We start from the raw sequence: 18,025 nt of genomic DNA, 5'->3' as shown, positions 1-18,025 counted from the left end.
AGCAGGGTCTCTGCTTGGCAATCAGCTCTTTCTCCACAAGGCCAGAGGCCAGAGGCGGGTGTGGGTGGCGCCTGCCTCACTGGTTTTGGGACCCCTGCCGCTCTTGGAGAGGGGTGCTGTGAGCACTCTGTTAGAGCTACAGGCCTGTGGGCAGCCTCTCTCTGGGTGGGCATGTGTGGCTCCCAGGCTCCTGGGGCAGGGCAACATCAGAGCAGCGTCCTGGAGGGACCCTGAGCCAGGGCAGTGGCTCGGGCCCACCCCTCCACCCCCTGGGCCCTTCATTTTCGATTGTTCCCATTTGTAAAGGGGTAACAAGGGCCATCTCATGGAGCTTTGGCTGGAGTTACCTGGGGCGACCAGCTTGTAAAGCACCCTGGCCAAGTTGGGGTGTGGGTTGCAAACTGACACCAGTGCCCCGCTATCCAGGAAGAGCACAAGGTCAGCCATGGATGCAGCTCCTCCCAGGGCCCCAGCCAGCTTCCTTGATTCCCTCTTTGGGTTCTGAGAGTCGAGAGTGCCCGCTCCCATGCAGGGGGGTCTCTTCATGAACCTTACCCTCTGTGAGCCTTCTGGGGCCTGGGGGTGGGAATGTGTGCCCCAAGGACCTCTCCCCAGCTGCCCAGCAGAGCATTTGTTTCCCTGGGAGGCCCAAGGAAGGGCTCTAGTCCCAGGGGATTGGCCTTCCCAAACTCCGCCCCACCTTGGGGCTGAGTCCACAGCAACAGGTAACAGTGCCAGGTCTTGCTTGTTCAGTGAGTTTATTGGTCCTTAGCATGATATCTCAGTTACCAAGGTAAATTCACATACACAACTGCAGGTAAAAACATGTAAAATAATATAAAAATAAATTGAAAGCTACTTTTATATATTTACTGAATTAAGTAGTGTAATAAATACTATAATAAGCAAAAAGCTTCAATCACACAATTCAGTTTCACTGAAGTTACAGTAGTGTTTGTAAATATGAGTTTTAAAATTTAAGTTACAAATATTAAAGCACTGAAAAACTAGTATAAAAGTGAATTTTGGCACGTAAGTGAGCTCTTCTGTCATTATTTGACAACCTGGGACAAGGAAGCCTTTTCTCACCTACTTTTTGAGGTACAACTATCCAACTAGGTCAGCAACATGCTGGAATACTTAATAGTTTACAATCTTTGAGTTAACTTTTCCCTTTTGAGAAGCCCAAAGAGCAAACCCAGAGCTTATTACTGTGCAAAAATTCTCCAAAATCCTAAGAGAATTTAGGAGGGAACTTTTTCTTGCTACCAGCAAGGCCCAGTGTCCTGGCCTCAGGTCAGAGAGCCACAAGGGCTCGGATGGGGCCAGTTGGACTCCTTGCCAGCAGCCCCTTCCCAGGGTGATCCCTTTTCTCCAATTTCTGCCTCCTCCTTCCAATCAAAAAAAGAAAAAAAAATCCCATATCAAAACGTAAAATAACCCATAACTTCAGCGACTTCAATGTTATCACACTCACTCTGGGTGATATAAAACTGAAGCTGCTAATAGGAAAGTTGGCAAAAAGCACGTAAACCCCTGGAGGACTTCTGCCTCTCCCTAAGGAATCTACTACACCTGATGTCACTGCTGGGTCCCTGGCATCCACTCCTAAGGTCAAAATCTACAACACAGTGTCATGGCCCTTCCTCTGGAGACAGCCTAAGACCCTGTCCCTCCACCTGGAGCTCCCAGAGGAGTTAAGTGGATATTAAAACTTCACAGTCAGAACCCATAGGCACCCAGCAGGTTCTAGAAGGGGCAGTGCAAGGGGGGAGCATCCTCCCTGCTTCAGTCCTCAAAGAGCTTACACAGCTAGTGTGCCTCTTCACCAGGGGCACAGCAAGTGTGCCCCCAAGGAATGCCCTTTCGCCAATGTGCCCCTTTACACTCCCGAGAAAGCTGAGGAGCGTCACCAGAGGCCTCAGCCAGTTCTGCCTTTTTGGCTTTGGAACTTAACGTTTTGACTTTTTTCAATCACAGTTTCATATTCAAGTTGAGGTAATCACAGTATTCCCTCTAACAGTAGAGGAATTGGGACAGTGGGGCAAGTTGGTGAGAGAGCATTTCTGTGGACAATGGTCAGAAACCAAGACCACCACGTAGTAGAGCCCCACGCAGTGGGAAGACCCGCTTTTATGTGCGGGCTCTGAACCCTCTTTAAAAACTCTTTTGTGCAGCAGCCAGGAAATGGCTCGAGCTCCTCAATCTAGAGCTTTCATTTAAAAGTTCACAGCAACCCACTTGGAGTAAATGGCCTATGGTTCCCCTACCCTCCCCACCCACCCCACTTCTCCTTTTTCTAAGGCTGCTCAAGTCTGAGTTTTTAAAAAGAGCTCGGTAGAGCTAAAGGAAGCTACAGTAACTCATTGCTTATTTAATCAATTGCACTTAAGATCTATGTTATTGATTCTGAAGTAGAGACAGGCCCACTATGGAACCCCAGCCTCTGGCCAACCAGAAATGAGGTGCTCCCAGACTTGGGCTCCATATCTGGGCCCTTGTCACCACCAGCTTTGGGAGCTGGAACTGGAGTACATGGGCCTTTTCAGAAGGCTTTCTTCATGCAAGATTTCTTATTGAGTGGTATTTGGGGTTTTGTTCATTTGGCTTCAAATACAGATTATTTTTTTCTAATACAAGTACATTTTATTGACAAGCCCTTAACACCTGCTTTGCTACTTGCATGGAGGCCTCTGAGTGACCAGGCACATAGGCCACATGTGCTCCATCCTTTCTTAATCTCTCCTCTGTGCCAGGGGCCATTCTCAAAAACCCCTCTACATTACTGGAAACTTTGCTGGTTTCATCTATGTGCTTCTTCCTAAGACATGCAAAAAAAAAAAAAAAAAAAAAGTAAAATTCAGAAAGCATTTACAATCTAGGCCGCTGAGGCGCTAAAGTCCTAACAGGCATCACCCAAATATCAGTGCCTGTGACCCCCCCTCCCCCATAGTGATTCTGGAAGTCAGGTATGGGTACATTTGTAATTCCCCTCTGCTTTATGGTTCAGCTGAAAACAAAGCCTTTCTAAACTAGATATTGGAATTCTTTGAAACAATGCTTGGGGACATAAGTTTCCTGAAGTTTGTGGCTGAAGACCAAGCCTTCCCTGGCAAGGCTCAAGTGAGGGCTGGCTGCTGGAGAGTAAGCCCCCTTCAGGGAGGCTCCACAAGTGATCAGAGCCCTGGGCCTAAGAGTAAGCAGTTGCAGGATGCTCCCCTCAAAAATAAGGTGAAGCATCATCAGAAGGGCTGAATGAGGCAAACCAGAGTGATGCCATGAGGGGAGCACAAAACCAACTTCCAGGGAGACTGCTTATAATAATTCAAAAGCCTCATGCCTCTGGAAAGCAACATGCCTTTCCCCTCAGTTAGTCTATAAGGGGACATCCCTTCATCTTAGAATAAGCTGTTGACCTCAGCCCAAGCTGTGGCTCTGTGGGTTGGGCTTGGGCTACTCCCCTGGGGCTACTCCCCAGGGCCAGCAGGGCCAGCTCCTTCAATGCAAGGGGCTTAAGTGGGAAGGCAGGCATTCCCCTGGGAACACAGTTCTCCTGGGGCAGTGTCTGAGGCCCAAAGCCTGTGGTGGCTTGCTCCTCTAGGCATGGCCACAGTTCAGGCAGCCAGGGTTCCTTCTACATCCCAAAAGCTCCTCTGTGTACAAATGCTGCCCTCTGTCACAGTGCCTCAACAGCCCAAAGGAGGTACTGTGACGAGAGACCAAGAGGTTCTGGGCTGCCAGCCACATACACAGGGCAGTCCTTATCTGTTCATCCTCCATGAGCCCCCCCCCCCCCCCAATCAGTGGTGCAGGTGATGCTCTTCAGCGCTGTGTGGAGATAAAGACAACATGCACTCAAGCCAGTATACAAAGGCCAAGAAGAACAAGGACAGCCCCTTTAGGGAGGGGCCTCTGGGAGAGCTGAGGTTCAGTAACCACATTTCTGAACATCCACCTTTAGGGTGGACATTCTGCAGGATGTATGGCCCAGCCTTCCCCTAGGGCTTCTGCTCAAAGAGGTCATGGTACTCCTGCTGATCCAGCTCTCGGTTATACTTCTCGATTTCCCGGTTGGCTTCTTCCACATAGTCATTCATGAACTGGTCCATAACTGGCATCTTATTAAGGAAGAGAGCCCTGTGCCAGGAGGACAAGGGAGCCTGCCCAGGCCCAGAGGGATCTGTGGGCAGGTGAGTGCTCAGCCCACACAAAGCCTACCTACTGGGCTTTTTTTATATACTGGCAGCACCACAGCTATAGAGAAGAGGTCAGGGTTGGCATGGTTCCTTCTTGAGGTGCTAGTGCTGAGCCCTTCAGCATTCATGAGCACATAGCAGGACTCCTGTCCATTTTCTCACAGGTTAACTATTGTAATCACATCTAGTCTCCAATTTGTCAATTATGATCCTGATGACCACAGAACGCAGGATGTCACCAGAGCTACATTTAAACTACAACCCAGAACGCAGGATGCCACCACAGCTACATTAAACTACAACCCACAGGTGTATTAGCAATCGCTGAATGAAGGCAAAATTATTGTTAATGACATTAGAAGGCCAAAATGAAAAGCCTGCCTCTGTGGCTTGTCGTGTGTTCCCAGAACGCAGCCTACTCTAGGGGTTAGGTTGCTGTGGCTCCAGCAGACACCCACCCTTTTTATGATCAGGCTTCCACACACCCCCAACCTTCCCACCATAGATTCTAAGGATACGTGGATGAAAATCAGTCTTGTCACCAAAGAAGTTGACAAACTGGGTGCCATTGTAAAAATAGCCCGCGGGCAGGGGGTCCAGGTGGCGTTTCACCTATAGGAAAAAAGAGTCCTGTTAAAATGATCTGACCACTTTCTATCATTTGCTTATTTATTAGAGACAAATAAACAAGCCTATGACCTTAGCATGATGGCCCACTCTGCCCCATGGAAGGCTAGACATGTGAGGAAATGGCTCCCACAGCAGTCCTCACAGAGTAACTGACAGAAGGAACTCTGGGAGCTCCTCATGGGATTAAGCTCCACTTGTCCTCAGTGGTACTGGTTTGATAACATACCCTTCGTTAGCTGTCTCTCCTTCATTCTCTCCCTTAGTTTCCCACGTCCCTCCTAGTGTCTCCTAGAATCACTTCCAAAAGTAAGCTACTTGTACTCAAATCCATGTTGCTCCAAATGTTCTTTTAGAGCAACAAGGACTACAAGGACTACACACTACAAGGACTGCCTTCTGAGGTACCCACAGTCTCTTCTCCAGAGCACCCAGGGTTGCCCAGGACAGAAGCTGGATATGAAGGGACCTCCTCAAGTCCAAAGCAGGGGCTCCTGGAGTCCCAGATCCTCTCCCATTCACTCATTACACTACAGGAAGTGATATAGCCTGTGCTTGAGCCTGGACTCTGTCCCTTTTAGCCTTTGCCTCCAAACCCCTCAGGAAAAGGCCCCAGTGAGGTGAGGACTGGGGAAGAGGCTGGGATGGGGGTCATCAAAGCACCTCTCCTGCTGGTCCCAAGATTCTACCACCTGCTTATCAGCAGCTTCTGGACCTTGAGTTCTTCCTGGGCCCTGTTGCTTTATCTGTGGTTTACCTAGCACAGACGGATGGGAGGAGAAAGGACTTCTGTGCCTACTTCAACAGCATGTCAAAACAGGTCTTCACATCATCCCTTCCTCCCACAGGCACTGCTTCTCCTCAACCTCATGCCCAGGTCACATGAGAGGTCATTCTATTCTCTTCCTCTCTCAGGCTACAAGGCTGGATGGGCTAAGGTTCCTCTACACCCAGTTTCCCTCTATGGCTTGAGAGAAGCAAGACCTCCAGAATGCCCTACAAAGAGCTCTCTCACTCAGGGGATCCTAAAGGATGGAACTGTGCCAGCCCAGAAGGATAGCTCTGGGTTTCTTAGGGGACTCACGTGGATGTTCCTGATCTCCTGCTGGGTCAGCATCCCCCTGGTCTTCAGGGCTTTCCTCTGAGGCTTCTGTGTAAAGATATAGGGAGGGAGGGGTCAGGTCCCAACAGAACTGATGGAAGTACATGAACAGGTGAAGGGCTCAGGGCTCTGGGGACCACTTACATGACTAAGATCCCAGAAGCAGGGAAAGACAAGCATAAGCACTCTTACGGCCTGGACACAGTATCCTGACTGCCTCCCCTTAAGGAGACCACTTACTACCACAGAACGCTGTGTGCCAGGGCAAACAAGCAGCGGAGGAAACACTAGTGCTTTTGCAGATAGCAGATCCTCGACTCTAAACCCCGTCAGTGCCAGACACACAGACAAAGGGACAAAAGGAAGTCCCCTGGTCAACCATTTAGGAGTTCATCCAGTTTATCTGAGAAAGACATAGCCTACAAGTAGCCATTCCTCAGTATAACAGACAGGTTTCAACTAAGCATCTACAAAGGATCCAGGCAGGGCCCAACCAACACTATTTCCAGAATTCTAAGTCAAGGTAAACCCCTGAGGCTGTGCTAAGAGGCCTAGCACCCAAGGCTTGTGTCATATTAGAGGATTTTTTTTAAAGCTTTTATTTATTCATGAGAGAGGCAGAGACATAGGCAGAGGGAGAAGCAGGCTCCCTGTGGGTAGCCTGATGAGGGACTTGATTCTAGGACCCCAGGATCATAACCTGAGCCAAAGGCAGACACTCAACCACTGAGCCACTCAGGTGTTTCATATTAGAGGATTTTAATTCCAGTCTGGGTTTTATTTTTCTTTGCATTACTGGGCTAAAGATGCTTGTGGGCCTCTACAGGTAAGAATCTTTTTCCCTGCACCTGTTTCTAGGGCCCTGGGCTCACTGCTATCAATGCCTGAAGTCTTGGTTTGCAAATCATTGTAAGCATATCTTTGTTGCCTCTCTTTTCTAGAGAGAGTACCCAAGTATAGAAGGATTCTAGGCTCAGAACACAGGACAGTCCCTGAATTAGGTTCAGCTAAGAAAAGATATTTTGCATTTAGACACCAGGCTGACCCAGGATCCACATGGAACCATGAGGTTTCACCCAGGTCCCGGTTAAGCCACCTAATAACTGCAATTTGCCTTAGCAAAAGAATTAGAAATGGCTGTAAGAATAGGTCTGCCTTGAGGTTACCCTGAGTGGCTTCCTCTCACTCTCAAAGCATTTCTGAAAGTGCTGGCTGAGCCTGTGACGGGCAGACCAGGAGGGAGGTCACGGAGGGGCTCCTAGCCCAAGGCCAGGAGCAGCTCTGGGTGTGCTGGGCACATTTGTGCCAAACGTATCTGGGCTTTGGGAACCACCTGCTTAGCTGACTGCCGCAGCCAGTCCTTGACACTTTCTTCCTTCAGGGAGCAGCCGATGAACACAAGGTAACACTCCTGCTGCCCGCTGCTATCTTGAGGTGTGCTTCTGGAATCGGGCGGTGGTGAGGGTCCCTCCAAAACCGGGACAATGCTCAGAGAATTGGCTAGAGTGTTGTGGCAGACCTCCATGGCCCTCTCAGAGTCTGCAAGGAGAACACATGGAGTTCCTGAGTCCTGAAAGGATAAAGCTACACTAAGATGTAATGTGTCGATGGTTGGGGACAGATTCCTGTGACATATGCAGGAGGGAGAACTGCCACGATTGGTGTCAAGTTAGAAAAGAGGAAGTAAGAGAGGGAGGAGCAATGTAAATTTCTGGCTTGGTTGATTTGGTAATCAGGTGGACATCACTAGCCCAGAAGGGGACTATGAGAGGAAAGCCCCTTTGGTCTCAGTGGAGGCCTGAGACAAGCCAAGGGAAGAGGCTGTCAACATACAAGTGCTGCAGAAGGGTCATGTGATAGGAACAGGAGAGATGGGACTGGGCTTATTGACTGAGAAGCCAGGGGCTTCTTAGACTGGAGACATAAGGGCAAGGTCCCCCTAAAAAGCAGGGTGAGAAAGGGATCTAAAACAAAGAGAGAATAACTTAAATAAGAAAGGGGCCAAGAGAAGGTCTAAATAAAGAAGAATACAGGGTGAGAGGGAAGGAGGTTTTATGACCTCTGAAGCAACTGGGGGACTCTACTGGAGCTTGAGTTAAGTAGGCTTGAGTATGGGGCCAAAGTTTCAAAATCAGCAACATAAATTAGGCCAAAAGCATGAGTTAAGGACCCTGAGAGATTCTTTTGTATGGGTGATGTCATCTATTTTTTTTTTTTTTTTGGTGTCATCTTTCATCTGAACTCAGATGGTTCCATGTTTACAACTCTCAGTGACTCCCTATGGCAGACACTGATGGTTGCCTGCCAGCATCCCACTCTTCCTCCAATACTAATTCCCTAGAAGTCATGGCAACTCAACTGTGGCCAAAGAGAGAAGTCTTTGGAGAAGTGGCAGGAGGTGCTTCAATAATTGGTGTCAGTATTGATAAAACCACCCACAGGAAGAGCCTATCCTATCAGGTGGGTGTTATGTTTGGATGTGACACCTAGACCTGTAGAACTACCTGGCAATGAGAGGTGGGAACCTGAGGGCAGGCTGACACATCAAGAATAGAAGAACACATATTACCTGTGTCCTCTGTGGCCTTGCTATGCTGCCTGACCTCTTCACTTCTTATTATATAGCTAACACCTGCTAGCTGAGTTGAGGTTTTCTGTTATAATAGCTAAAAATGCCTTAATAGAGATATTCCCATTAGGTGTCAATCACAGTGAACCCTTCCTGGTTGTTGCAATGTGCCATGGTTCCAAAGCACATGCTGTGCCTTTTCCCTAGAATATTCTCCCCTTTCTCAATGTTGAGTTGAATAACTCCTTGTTTTGAGGCCTTCTCTGATCTCCAGCCCAGGATGGACAGACTTCAGATCATGAGGGTTCCAGAAGTCTAAGGCTGATAAATAGGGAGAAGGCAAGTGAAGTCTTGAAAACTCTGGCAGCAATGGATATGGAGCTGAAGAGCTTAGCACTGGGGCAACTCCGAGTAAGAGGTCTAAGAGGCCATGGATGGCTTGAAGGGGTTGGGGGAAGTGCGAGTCTCTGGAACAAGGAAGTCAAGGAACTGTGAGGAGAGGTCCTAGGCAGGCCATCCAGGGGAAGATAGGACATATCCTCCACTGTGGAGCAGGATCTGCAGAAAGGGGGGGGGGGGGCGGGGAGGGCTAGAAAAGCCACTGGTGTCAAGCCCAGATGGGAGGGTTTTTGAGAGAGTCTGACCAGCATCTGTGGGAAGCTATGAACCCATATCATGAGATATGAGCATTCCATAGTACAGGACTCCCATATCCAATTCCCCAGTTACCTGAAAACTTCACTTTGCCCAGGATATGGTAGATGTTTCCAGAGAAGGGACTTGGCTTGATGGAAGACTGAATTGCTGGTGGAAGAAGAGGACAAGTTCAGGGCACACAGCTGGGAGGGTTAGGGACTGGGAAGGATTCCCACTAGAGGAACCTGAGCTCACAGGTTCTCCCTCTATCAGACCCTCCGCAGGGGCTCTGCCACTGTTCCCAGGGGTGGGGCACTCCCGGGTCCTCAAATCCCTCTGCCTGTTTTTGGACCCTAATGGTGAACAGAAAACATAGCACACGTAATACTAAAATGGTACCAGGAAGCAGGAACAACTCTGTGGTACTGTTTTATCAGGGTCTGAGACGTGTCAATCAAGGTTTACCTTTACACTTGGCCACGAAGCGAGTCTTCTCCAGGGGGCGACCAAACCATACGCAGATTTGAACCATCAGTGGAAAGACTGACCCAGCATCAAATTTACCTTCATACCTAAAAGGTTTAAAAAATTCTAAGTACAAGTAATTGGGGCTTTGGGTTTTGTTATATACTGCTCTGGGATGAATTACGTATCATTTATCCTATAATATTTGGGTTGTTTCTTATGTGCCTTTTTGGGTACAAAACACTTGTTTTAAATACATGTATGTCTCTTTCAGCTTGAGACTGGGAAGCATGGTTGCACATACAACTGCAGGCCATCTATCTTTGAAGCTTACTAGTGTGCCACCTGAGATTGGGGCTGACACCCTTAGAGCTCTTCCTCAGGGCCTCAACTATATCCCACCATTGCTGAGGGCAGTTTAACAGACTGTACATTTGGATGTGCACATTTTCCAGAAGGAACTAAAGAGCTGGGGCACCTCTGCTCTACTTTCTGTTTTGAATTCAGCAGACATCATGCCAACCACAGACTTATTAACAAGTTCAGGAATACCTGGCTGGCTCAGCTGGTGGAGGATGTGACTCTTGATCTTGGGGTTGTGAGCTCAAGCCCCACACTGGGTATAGAGATCACTTAATAATAAAAAAGTCTTTTTTTTTTTTTTTTTTAAAGATTTCACTTATTTATTTGACAGAGAGAGCCAGAGAGCACAAGTGGGGGTAATGGTAGAGGGAGAAGGAGAAGCAGTCTCCTCGCTGAGCAGGGAGCCTGATGCAGGGCCTGATCCCAAGACCCTGAGATCATGACTGTGCTGAAGGCAGGCACCCCTAAAGAAAGTCTTAAAAAAAAAAAAAAAAAAAAAAAAAAAAGAACATGCCATATTAGAGCATTTAAAAAGTTTAAGTTTATATTATGGAAAATTTCAAAGACATGCAAAGACAGAGAGTACAATAAATCCCCATCACCTAACTTCCAAAATTATGGAATTGTCATTTTTTAAAAATTATTCTTTGAGATGAGTCTCCATGATAGAATCAATCCAGGAAAGGTAGTAACCACCTCATGGGTAATAATTTACACCACTCCCAATAGAAGAGCGTTTCAGTTTCACAATTCCCCCAGCAATGATTCTTAAAGATATTTTTGGTAAGGTATAACAGGTGTCAATCAAAACAACAGTAAGCCATCATTTTACATTTCTGAATATTACTAAAATGGAATTCTGTTATCATGGCTGGCATTTATATTTGTTCTAAAGTGAACTGTCCAAGGGTACCTGGGTGGCTCGGTCAGTTAAGTGTCCAGCTCACGTCATGATCTCAGGGTCTTGGGATTGAGCACTGCTTGGACTCCACACTCAAGAGAGGAGTCTGCTTGAGATTCCCTCTCCCTCTCTCTCTGTCCCTCTCCCGGCTCATGCATTGTCTAAAATAAATAAAATCTTAAAAAAAAGAAAAAGTGAACTGTCCACATCTATATGAACTGAGTTGTTTTCTTTGGTATCAAAATAAGCTTCTCAAATATTATATTAATGCTTTGCCACATATGATGGGAACATATTCTTCCAGTCCATTATATTTTCTTATTAGTTTCCTTTGCTTTACAATAGCTCTACCTATTTGAATTTTACATCATATGTATTGAGAATAGCTTACTCCTTATGCTTTCTTTAAAGTAAGGTGCTGGCATGATAATTTTGTAATACTGACATGTTCACTTGCCCTCTCCCCACCTAAATAAGTCATGGGAGACCATCTGCTTCTCTGGCTCTTTGTTCAGAGCCTGAATCCTTAAGGAAATTGGGAGGGGCCAAGGGAAAAGTGAAAGTTTCCTACAAAACTAGAAATAAGCCTTCTACCAGAGGAGATGGGGATGGGTTGATGAGCACAGAGAGGGTTGTGGGAGGGGAATGGCTGAGAATCTGCACAGCACAGAGCTGAGCACATCCAGAGCTAAAGCCTATTCACTCTGAGGTGGTGGGTCCTGATTCAGTGAGGGAAGGGAAAAATATACAGAGATATGTAGGAGTCTCATGGCTGCCACCTTGTTAAAAGATTAAATTATCTGAATCCTAGGAAGGGATTCAGAAGGGGGAGAGCCTGAAGGGTGACTCTAAGGCCCTTCCATCTCTGATTCTCTATAAGCATTGATCTTCCTGGTAAAGAGAAGGCTTCAGGCTTTAGATTCATAGAGGTTTCTAATGAACCTTTTATACCTGGCTCTCTCTTGGATCATTCTACCTCCAGGAAAGTCTGTGCCCTGAGCTGGGTCACATGCACGATGCCCAGAATGAGTCACCATGGACTCAGTGCTTGGAATGCGTGCTTTCCTAGGCACTAGGTGGAGACAGCAGGAATCTCACGACCAGGCCCAGAGGTATGGCTGGAAAAGGGTCAGTAACTGCAGTCACTGGAGAGGAAGGTTTCACCTCAGAAGCTCCATCTGTTTCTTTTTAGCTAAGATATAATTGTCTTGATCAGGCATAAGAAATGATCCACCTACCCACTGTTTAAGCAAGTATGATGTAACTCAAATCAGACGGTCCTTCTAAGAATATGCCTCAATCTTCAATTTCACAAACTGGATTTGTTTGTTTTATCAGCATAGTGCAATCAGTTTTTTGCTGGTATAAAACACTGGTGATGAAAGGGGTGATATGGAGGACACATAGGTGTCTGGGGGAAGTGAGTAAGGATAACAAAGATAATCCAAATCAACATAAGAGAATATATTTGGCTAAGCTTTAGTAATTATCTTTCCCAGAACTTTCAAGAGAGCAGAACAATCCATTCTATACAGAGACAAGCACAACATAGTGTGAGGGCTCTGGAGTCACACAAGCTGCATTTGAAATGCAGCTCTTTCACACTTACTGGCTGTATGAATTTGAATATGCCACTTAACTCCTCACTTCCTCACTTACCTTATCCTTAAAAGAAGGAAAATAATGGACCCTACCTCATAAGCTTGGTTTGAGGATTAATGAGATAACACAGATAGAGCTCTTAGGGCACTTTCCAACAGAACTTTCTGTGATGGAAATGTTCTGGATCTGTGCTGTCCAATGTGGTAGCTGTTGGCCACAGGTAACTACTAAGCACTTGAAGTGTGGCTTGTATGACTGAGAGACTGATTTTACTTAATTTTTGTTAATTTACATTTTATTAAATAGCCAAATGTGGCTGGTGGCTACTGTCCTGGGGAACTTAGAACAATGTGTAGCACACAGTGAGTGCTCAAGTGATATTGGCACTGGCATGACTACAGCACCCTTGGCACTCTTTCCTCCTCCTCTCCCTTTTGGAGGAGAGGTTCATGTACTTGGGAGTCTGCAGGAGAGAATAAACATTCCCTGGGCCACAAAGGCAGGGAGCCTACCTGTCAGGGGGGACCCCTCAAAGGACTCACTGTATTCTCAGGAGCAACTCTTTCACCTGGGAAGGCCGTAACTCCCTGGTTCCAGGCCAGCCATCTCACCCTCACTAGAGGCCAGAGGAAACAAAGGACACGGTGTGCTTGGTGCCCACAGGGCCACTCCCTAAGTCTCAATATCCAGTAAGGCTCCCAAGTGGGTCCCAAGATGTGTGGAGCAGTGGGCTACTGGTAAGACCAGCAGCTGTTGGGACATGGCAGGCCATCCCACCCTCATAGAACACTTGAAATGTCACTTTCTTTTTTTCTGTAAATGATTAAGTCGTTGCATTTACAAAGAAATCTTAGCTACTTTTTAGTGATGATACTTGCCAGCCAGGGTACATTAAATATCGAGATCGTAGCATCTGAGGACTTGAAAAACTATTTTCTGAGAGAATCAGCTCAATGTCTTCATTCCTTTGAAAACATACAGAAAAACCCAGGTTAACTAGGACAATCAATCTTCATCTACCCATTTTGCTTCCTCCCCTCCACAGATGCACCAGCACATACGCATCCACTCTTCTCTCTTACCACACACCTAAAGTATACCTCTCCTAAGAACAAAGACATTTTCTTTTAGAACCACACTACGATTATCATACCCAAGGAATTTAATACTGTAGACCAGCAGTACTGGTATCACCCGGAGGCTCATCAGAACACAAGATCCCAGGCCCCATTCCAGACCCGCTGAATCAGAATTCTTTTTTTTTTTTTTTTTTTTTTTTTTAGAATTCTCATTTTTATAAGATCCTAAGAGATCTATATGCACATTAAAGTTGGAGAAGTACAAATCTAATTCATTTTCAAATTTTCCCTGTTTTGCCAGAAGGACAACCCAGGATACAATCGGGGAATGCTTACTGAATTTATAATCTCTATTTCCCTTTAAGATAGAATAATTCTTCCAATTTTTGTTTTGTTTCTCATGGAGCTGACGTTTTTGAAGATATAAAGCCGGTGCCATTGTGTCCCACAATCTGGATTTGTCTGGTTCTTTTCTTATGGTTAGATTCAGTCAAACATTTTTGGTAAGATTAATATCCAGGTGAGGTTGTGTCCTTTCCAGAGTATCACACGAAGGAGGCACATAATGTCAGTCTGTCCACTTAGTGATCTTGCTAAGTTTAATCACGTAGTCAATGTCATGTCTACTAGATCTCTCCACTGTGAAGGTACTTTCCTCTCACTGGAAGCACTAAGTGGTCCATGCAGTGATACTTTGAGACCAGTTCATATCCTTTTCATCAATAATCTGTCACCCACTGCTTTTAATATCCACTGATGATTCTTGCCTAGATGAAGTACTATATTATACCAACGGTTACAAAGTAGTGACTTTTTAGTTCTATAAATCTTTATTTATTTATTAGTGTTTAAAGAGATTTGGGGATCCCTGGGTGGTGCAGCGGTTTAGCACCTGCCTTTGGCCCAGGGCATGATCCTGGAGACTCGGGATCGAATCCCATGTCGGGCTCCCGGTGCATGGAGCCTGCTTCTCCCTCTGCCTATGTCTCTGCCTCTCTCTCTCTCTCTCTGTGAGACTATCATAAATAAATAAAAAAAAAAAAAAAAAAGATTTGTATCTTGCCTGTCCCCATTTTTTTAGTATCACCATGGACTCATTTTTTATCATATGCTATAATTTGATATTACATTTGTTTTCTCTTATACTTAAGTTGTCCCAAATTTGGCTAATGAGAGCTTCTTGAGCTAGCTCCAGTATCGTTTTGATATATCTCTACTAACGTTTGGTACCTCTTTGCTTTTTTAGCACGAGATGTACCAGGCTCACCTTGGACTTTCCCTGCCCTAAACCTGCAATCAGCTAATTCTCCAAGGAGTCCTGATACCTTATATTGGGAACTGGTATATAGAAACCAAGATCTGGCAGTAGAGGTGTTTATTCTACTGTGGTATTAATATTTCTGATCCCTTTCAATGGGAAGAGCTAGGAAATATACATTTGTTTTGAAATAATTAATTTATATTGACTTCCACAATTCAAATCCACCATCCACAGGGTTTTTCTTCACCTTTCTCACTTCATATTTATAATCTTTCTTATCTAACAAGTGATGTTGTTTGAAATCAGGATTTCAACAGAGGATTATGTTTAAAAGTTACTTTAATTGGTGTGTGTGTGTGTGTGTGTGTGTGTGTGTGTGGTTGTTATTACTTTGATCTACAGATGGATTCACTTTTTTGTTTTTAGTTTTACCCTTCTTGGTTAATTTAATTTCTGAATATGTAAAATATTTTACATTGCTCAAAGTCAAAATTATATAAAAATATATACCTTTTGGTGTATCTTTGTTGAGCAAATAAATATTCTAAATGACCAAATGTTTTCTCTTCATACACACACACACAAAGTCAATCAATTCTCTATTTTTAATTTTTAATTTGGATTTAAGTCCATGAAGTAAAAAGGTCATTTCTCTATGTTCTCTTGGACATTTCTTTCACATCTTAACACAAGGAATACTGAAAGAGTCTTGACTTCATCCTTTGAAGGCATGAAAATGTGAATATATCAAAACAAAATATCTCTGGGTACCTGGCTGGCCCAGGTAAAACATGCAACTCTTGGTCTTGGGTTAAAAGTCTAAGCACCATGTTGAGTGCAGAGATTACTTAAAAATAAAATCTTGGGGCATCTGCATGGCTCAGTTGGTTAAGCCTCTGACTCTTGATTTTAGCTCAGGTCATGATCTTAGGATCGTGAGATAGAGCCCAATGTCAGGCTCTTTGCTCAGCATGGAGTTGGCTTGGAATTCTCTCTCCTTTTGCCCCTCCCCTTGCTTATGTTCTCTCCCTCTCTAAATAAACAAAATCTTAAAAAAACAAAACAAAGTATTTCAAAACAGTACAGGATACGGACACATGAGGTCCTCTTGCTGATTTTTACACAACATCAAAAGCACTTATATAAATGTGTAGGTCTTAGATACAAATGAAAGACCCTATGGGCCATTCTGCCAGGGTTCTGCCTTGAGAAAGTGGCTGGTCCTATAGGATAAAGTAAACTTGGTAAGTTTACCTGGTGACAATCCCATTTTCTGCAAGAATGAAGGCTGCAGTAGGGTTGGCAGCCCTGATGAGGCTCTGCAGCTGGACAAGGAGAGGGTGCCTCTGCTCCATGGTGTGACTGGTGAACACCACATTACTCACCAGGCCTGGGGAATAAAACCAAGAATGGTTCAGGCTTTGGACTCCTGATTGGGGCTGAGGGCTCACACAAATGAGCCATTGCTCCCTCCCTGATCATCCCTTCCAGTTGACACCCCTGACCCCCAACACCTGCACCCCTATCACTGCCACTTCTTGGAGTGAATGACCTCAACCCTGTAGCTGCCTCACTTCTTAACCTTCTCTACTTTCTCAATTCTGCTCTCCAGCTGACACTTGGAGTTTCTTCATCAAAGGGCCCTTTCTACATCCCTTATATTTAACCTCTTTGGGAACCTGTGCTACACACTGTTACCAGTTTAGGCCACAGACATTTATCAAACACTAACCACATGTCAGGAACTCACCATTAGATTCTCAAGGAGTGCACAGCCAAGGAGTCACTCACACACACACACAAAATTCCAAGATAAGTGCTAATACAGATATTCACATAGTCATACAGTAAGGAAGAGTGGTGCAGACAATGAGGGATTGTGGAGTGGGTAACAATCCCTCCCAACCCTTAGGAAAACCTATGCTACAGAGAATCTGGAAATCAGAGAAGTTAACATATCCTACCATGCCACCATAATTATAAGACCTCTTCCATACTCATTTCTGTTTTGACATAGTTATGATCAGAGCATATACATCATTTCCACTATAAGATCACTTACATTTTTATTATTCAACTATTTTTCTTCACTTATTAATATTATGAAAACTTCAGAAATACACAAAAGTGTTTAAAGTAACACCATGAATTCCCATGTGCCCATTACTTGGCTTCAAGAATTAACAACACTTAGCTAACTGTATTTCTTTCATACCATATACCAGCCTTTTCCCCTTTCCCCTGGATGATTTTTTAAAAAGATTTTATTTATTTATTCATTAGAGACACACAGAGAGGGAGAAGCAGGCTCCCCTCAGGGAGCCTGATGTGGGACTTGATCCCTGAACTCCAGGATCACGCCTGGAGACGAAAGCAGAGCTTAACTGCTGAGCCATCCAGGCATACCCCCTGGATGATTCTTTTTTCCCCCTGGATGATTTTGAAGTCAATCCTAGACATCCTATTATTTCATCCAAAAATATTTTAGTATATATCTCCATAAAATAAGGACCCTTTAAAAAATTAATAAGTAACACATCCAACATAAAAAATATAGCCTACGCTTAAACTTCTCTGTCTCATTAATGTTTTCTTAGAGTTAATTTTTTAAACCAGGAACCAAAGTCTACACATTGTATTTCATTAATATATCTCATAATTTTCCTTTAATCTTCAGTGTCTCATTTCTTTGTGATTTATTTGTTGAAAAACTGTGTAAATTTCTGACAGTATGGATTTTGCTGATTGTAGCCTTATAATGTTGCTTTTACAAGCAGCTAGATCTCTTTTATAGATTCAATCTTTTTTAAAAATAATATTTTTAATTCATTAGAGACACAGAAGAGAGAGGCAGAGACACAGGCAGAGGGAGAAGCAGGCTCCCTGTGAAGAGCCCGATATGGGACTTGATCTCAGTACCCCAGGATCACGACCTGAGCCACAGGCTGACACTCAACCACTGAACCACCCAGGTTCCCTATAGATTCAATCTTTTAAAATATAAACTATTTAAAGTTTTTTCTTCTTTCTCTTTTTAAAAAAAGATTTATTTATTTATCTTAGAGCAAGGTGTAGGGGCAGAGGGAGAGAGATAAGGCTTTTTTTTTTTTTTTTTTTTTTAAGATAAGGCTTTAAAAAAAAAATTCATTTTAGAGAGAGAGAAAGAGAGAGAGAGAATGCCTGAGAGTGGGGGATAGAGAATCCTGAAGCAGACTCCCTGCTGA

The 18,025-nt window shown here is 44.7% G+C and overlaps 1 protein-coding gene across 3 annotated transcripts in view; it reads right to left on the bottom strand.

Moving 5' to 3' along the window:
- Positions 1 to 741: 741 nt before the first annotated feature.
- The window catches only part of DNAAF9 (dynein axonemal assembly factor 9), a 141,422-nt gene continuing 124,138 nt past the window's right edge, over positions 742 to 18,025 (bottom strand). For 2 of the 3 annotated variants that reach the window (XM_077872384.1, XM_077872386.1), the window contains exons 30-37: positions 16,056 to 16,191; positions 13,340 to 13,426; positions 9,596 to 9,702; positions 9,224 to 9,298; positions 7,259 to 7,464; positions 5,908 to 5,973; positions 4,715 to 4,808; positions 742 to 4,111 (exon numbers count right to left, since the gene is read on the bottom strand). In XM_077872384.1, coding sequence (XP_077728510.1) covers positions 3,999 to 4,111; positions 4,715 to 4,808; positions 5,908 to 5,973; positions 7,259 to 7,464; positions 9,224 to 9,298; positions 9,596 to 9,702; positions 13,340 to 13,426; positions 16,056 to 16,191 — 884 coding nt within the window. In that variant the 3' untranslated portion in view covers positions 742 to 3,998. The remainder of the gene's footprint in view (positions 4,112 to 4,714; positions 4,809 to 5,907; positions 5,974 to 7,258; positions 7,465 to 9,223; positions 9,299 to 9,595; positions 9,703 to 13,339; positions 13,427 to 16,055; positions 16,192 to 18,025) is intronic. The other variant, XM_077872385.1, reaches the window with a different exon arrangement.

Source organism: Canis aureus, chromosome 26 (genome assembly GCF_053574225.1).
Source record: "Canis aureus isolate CA01 chromosome 26, VMU_Caureus_v.1.0, whole genome shotgun sequence".
In the NCBI taxonomy this organism is placed as follows: domain Eukaryota; kingdom Metazoa; phylum Chordata; class Mammalia; order Carnivora; family Canidae; genus Canis; species Canis aureus.
The sequence above is the reverse complement of the archived record's forward strand: the minus strand, read 5'-3'. Positions and strand labels throughout refer to the sequence as shown.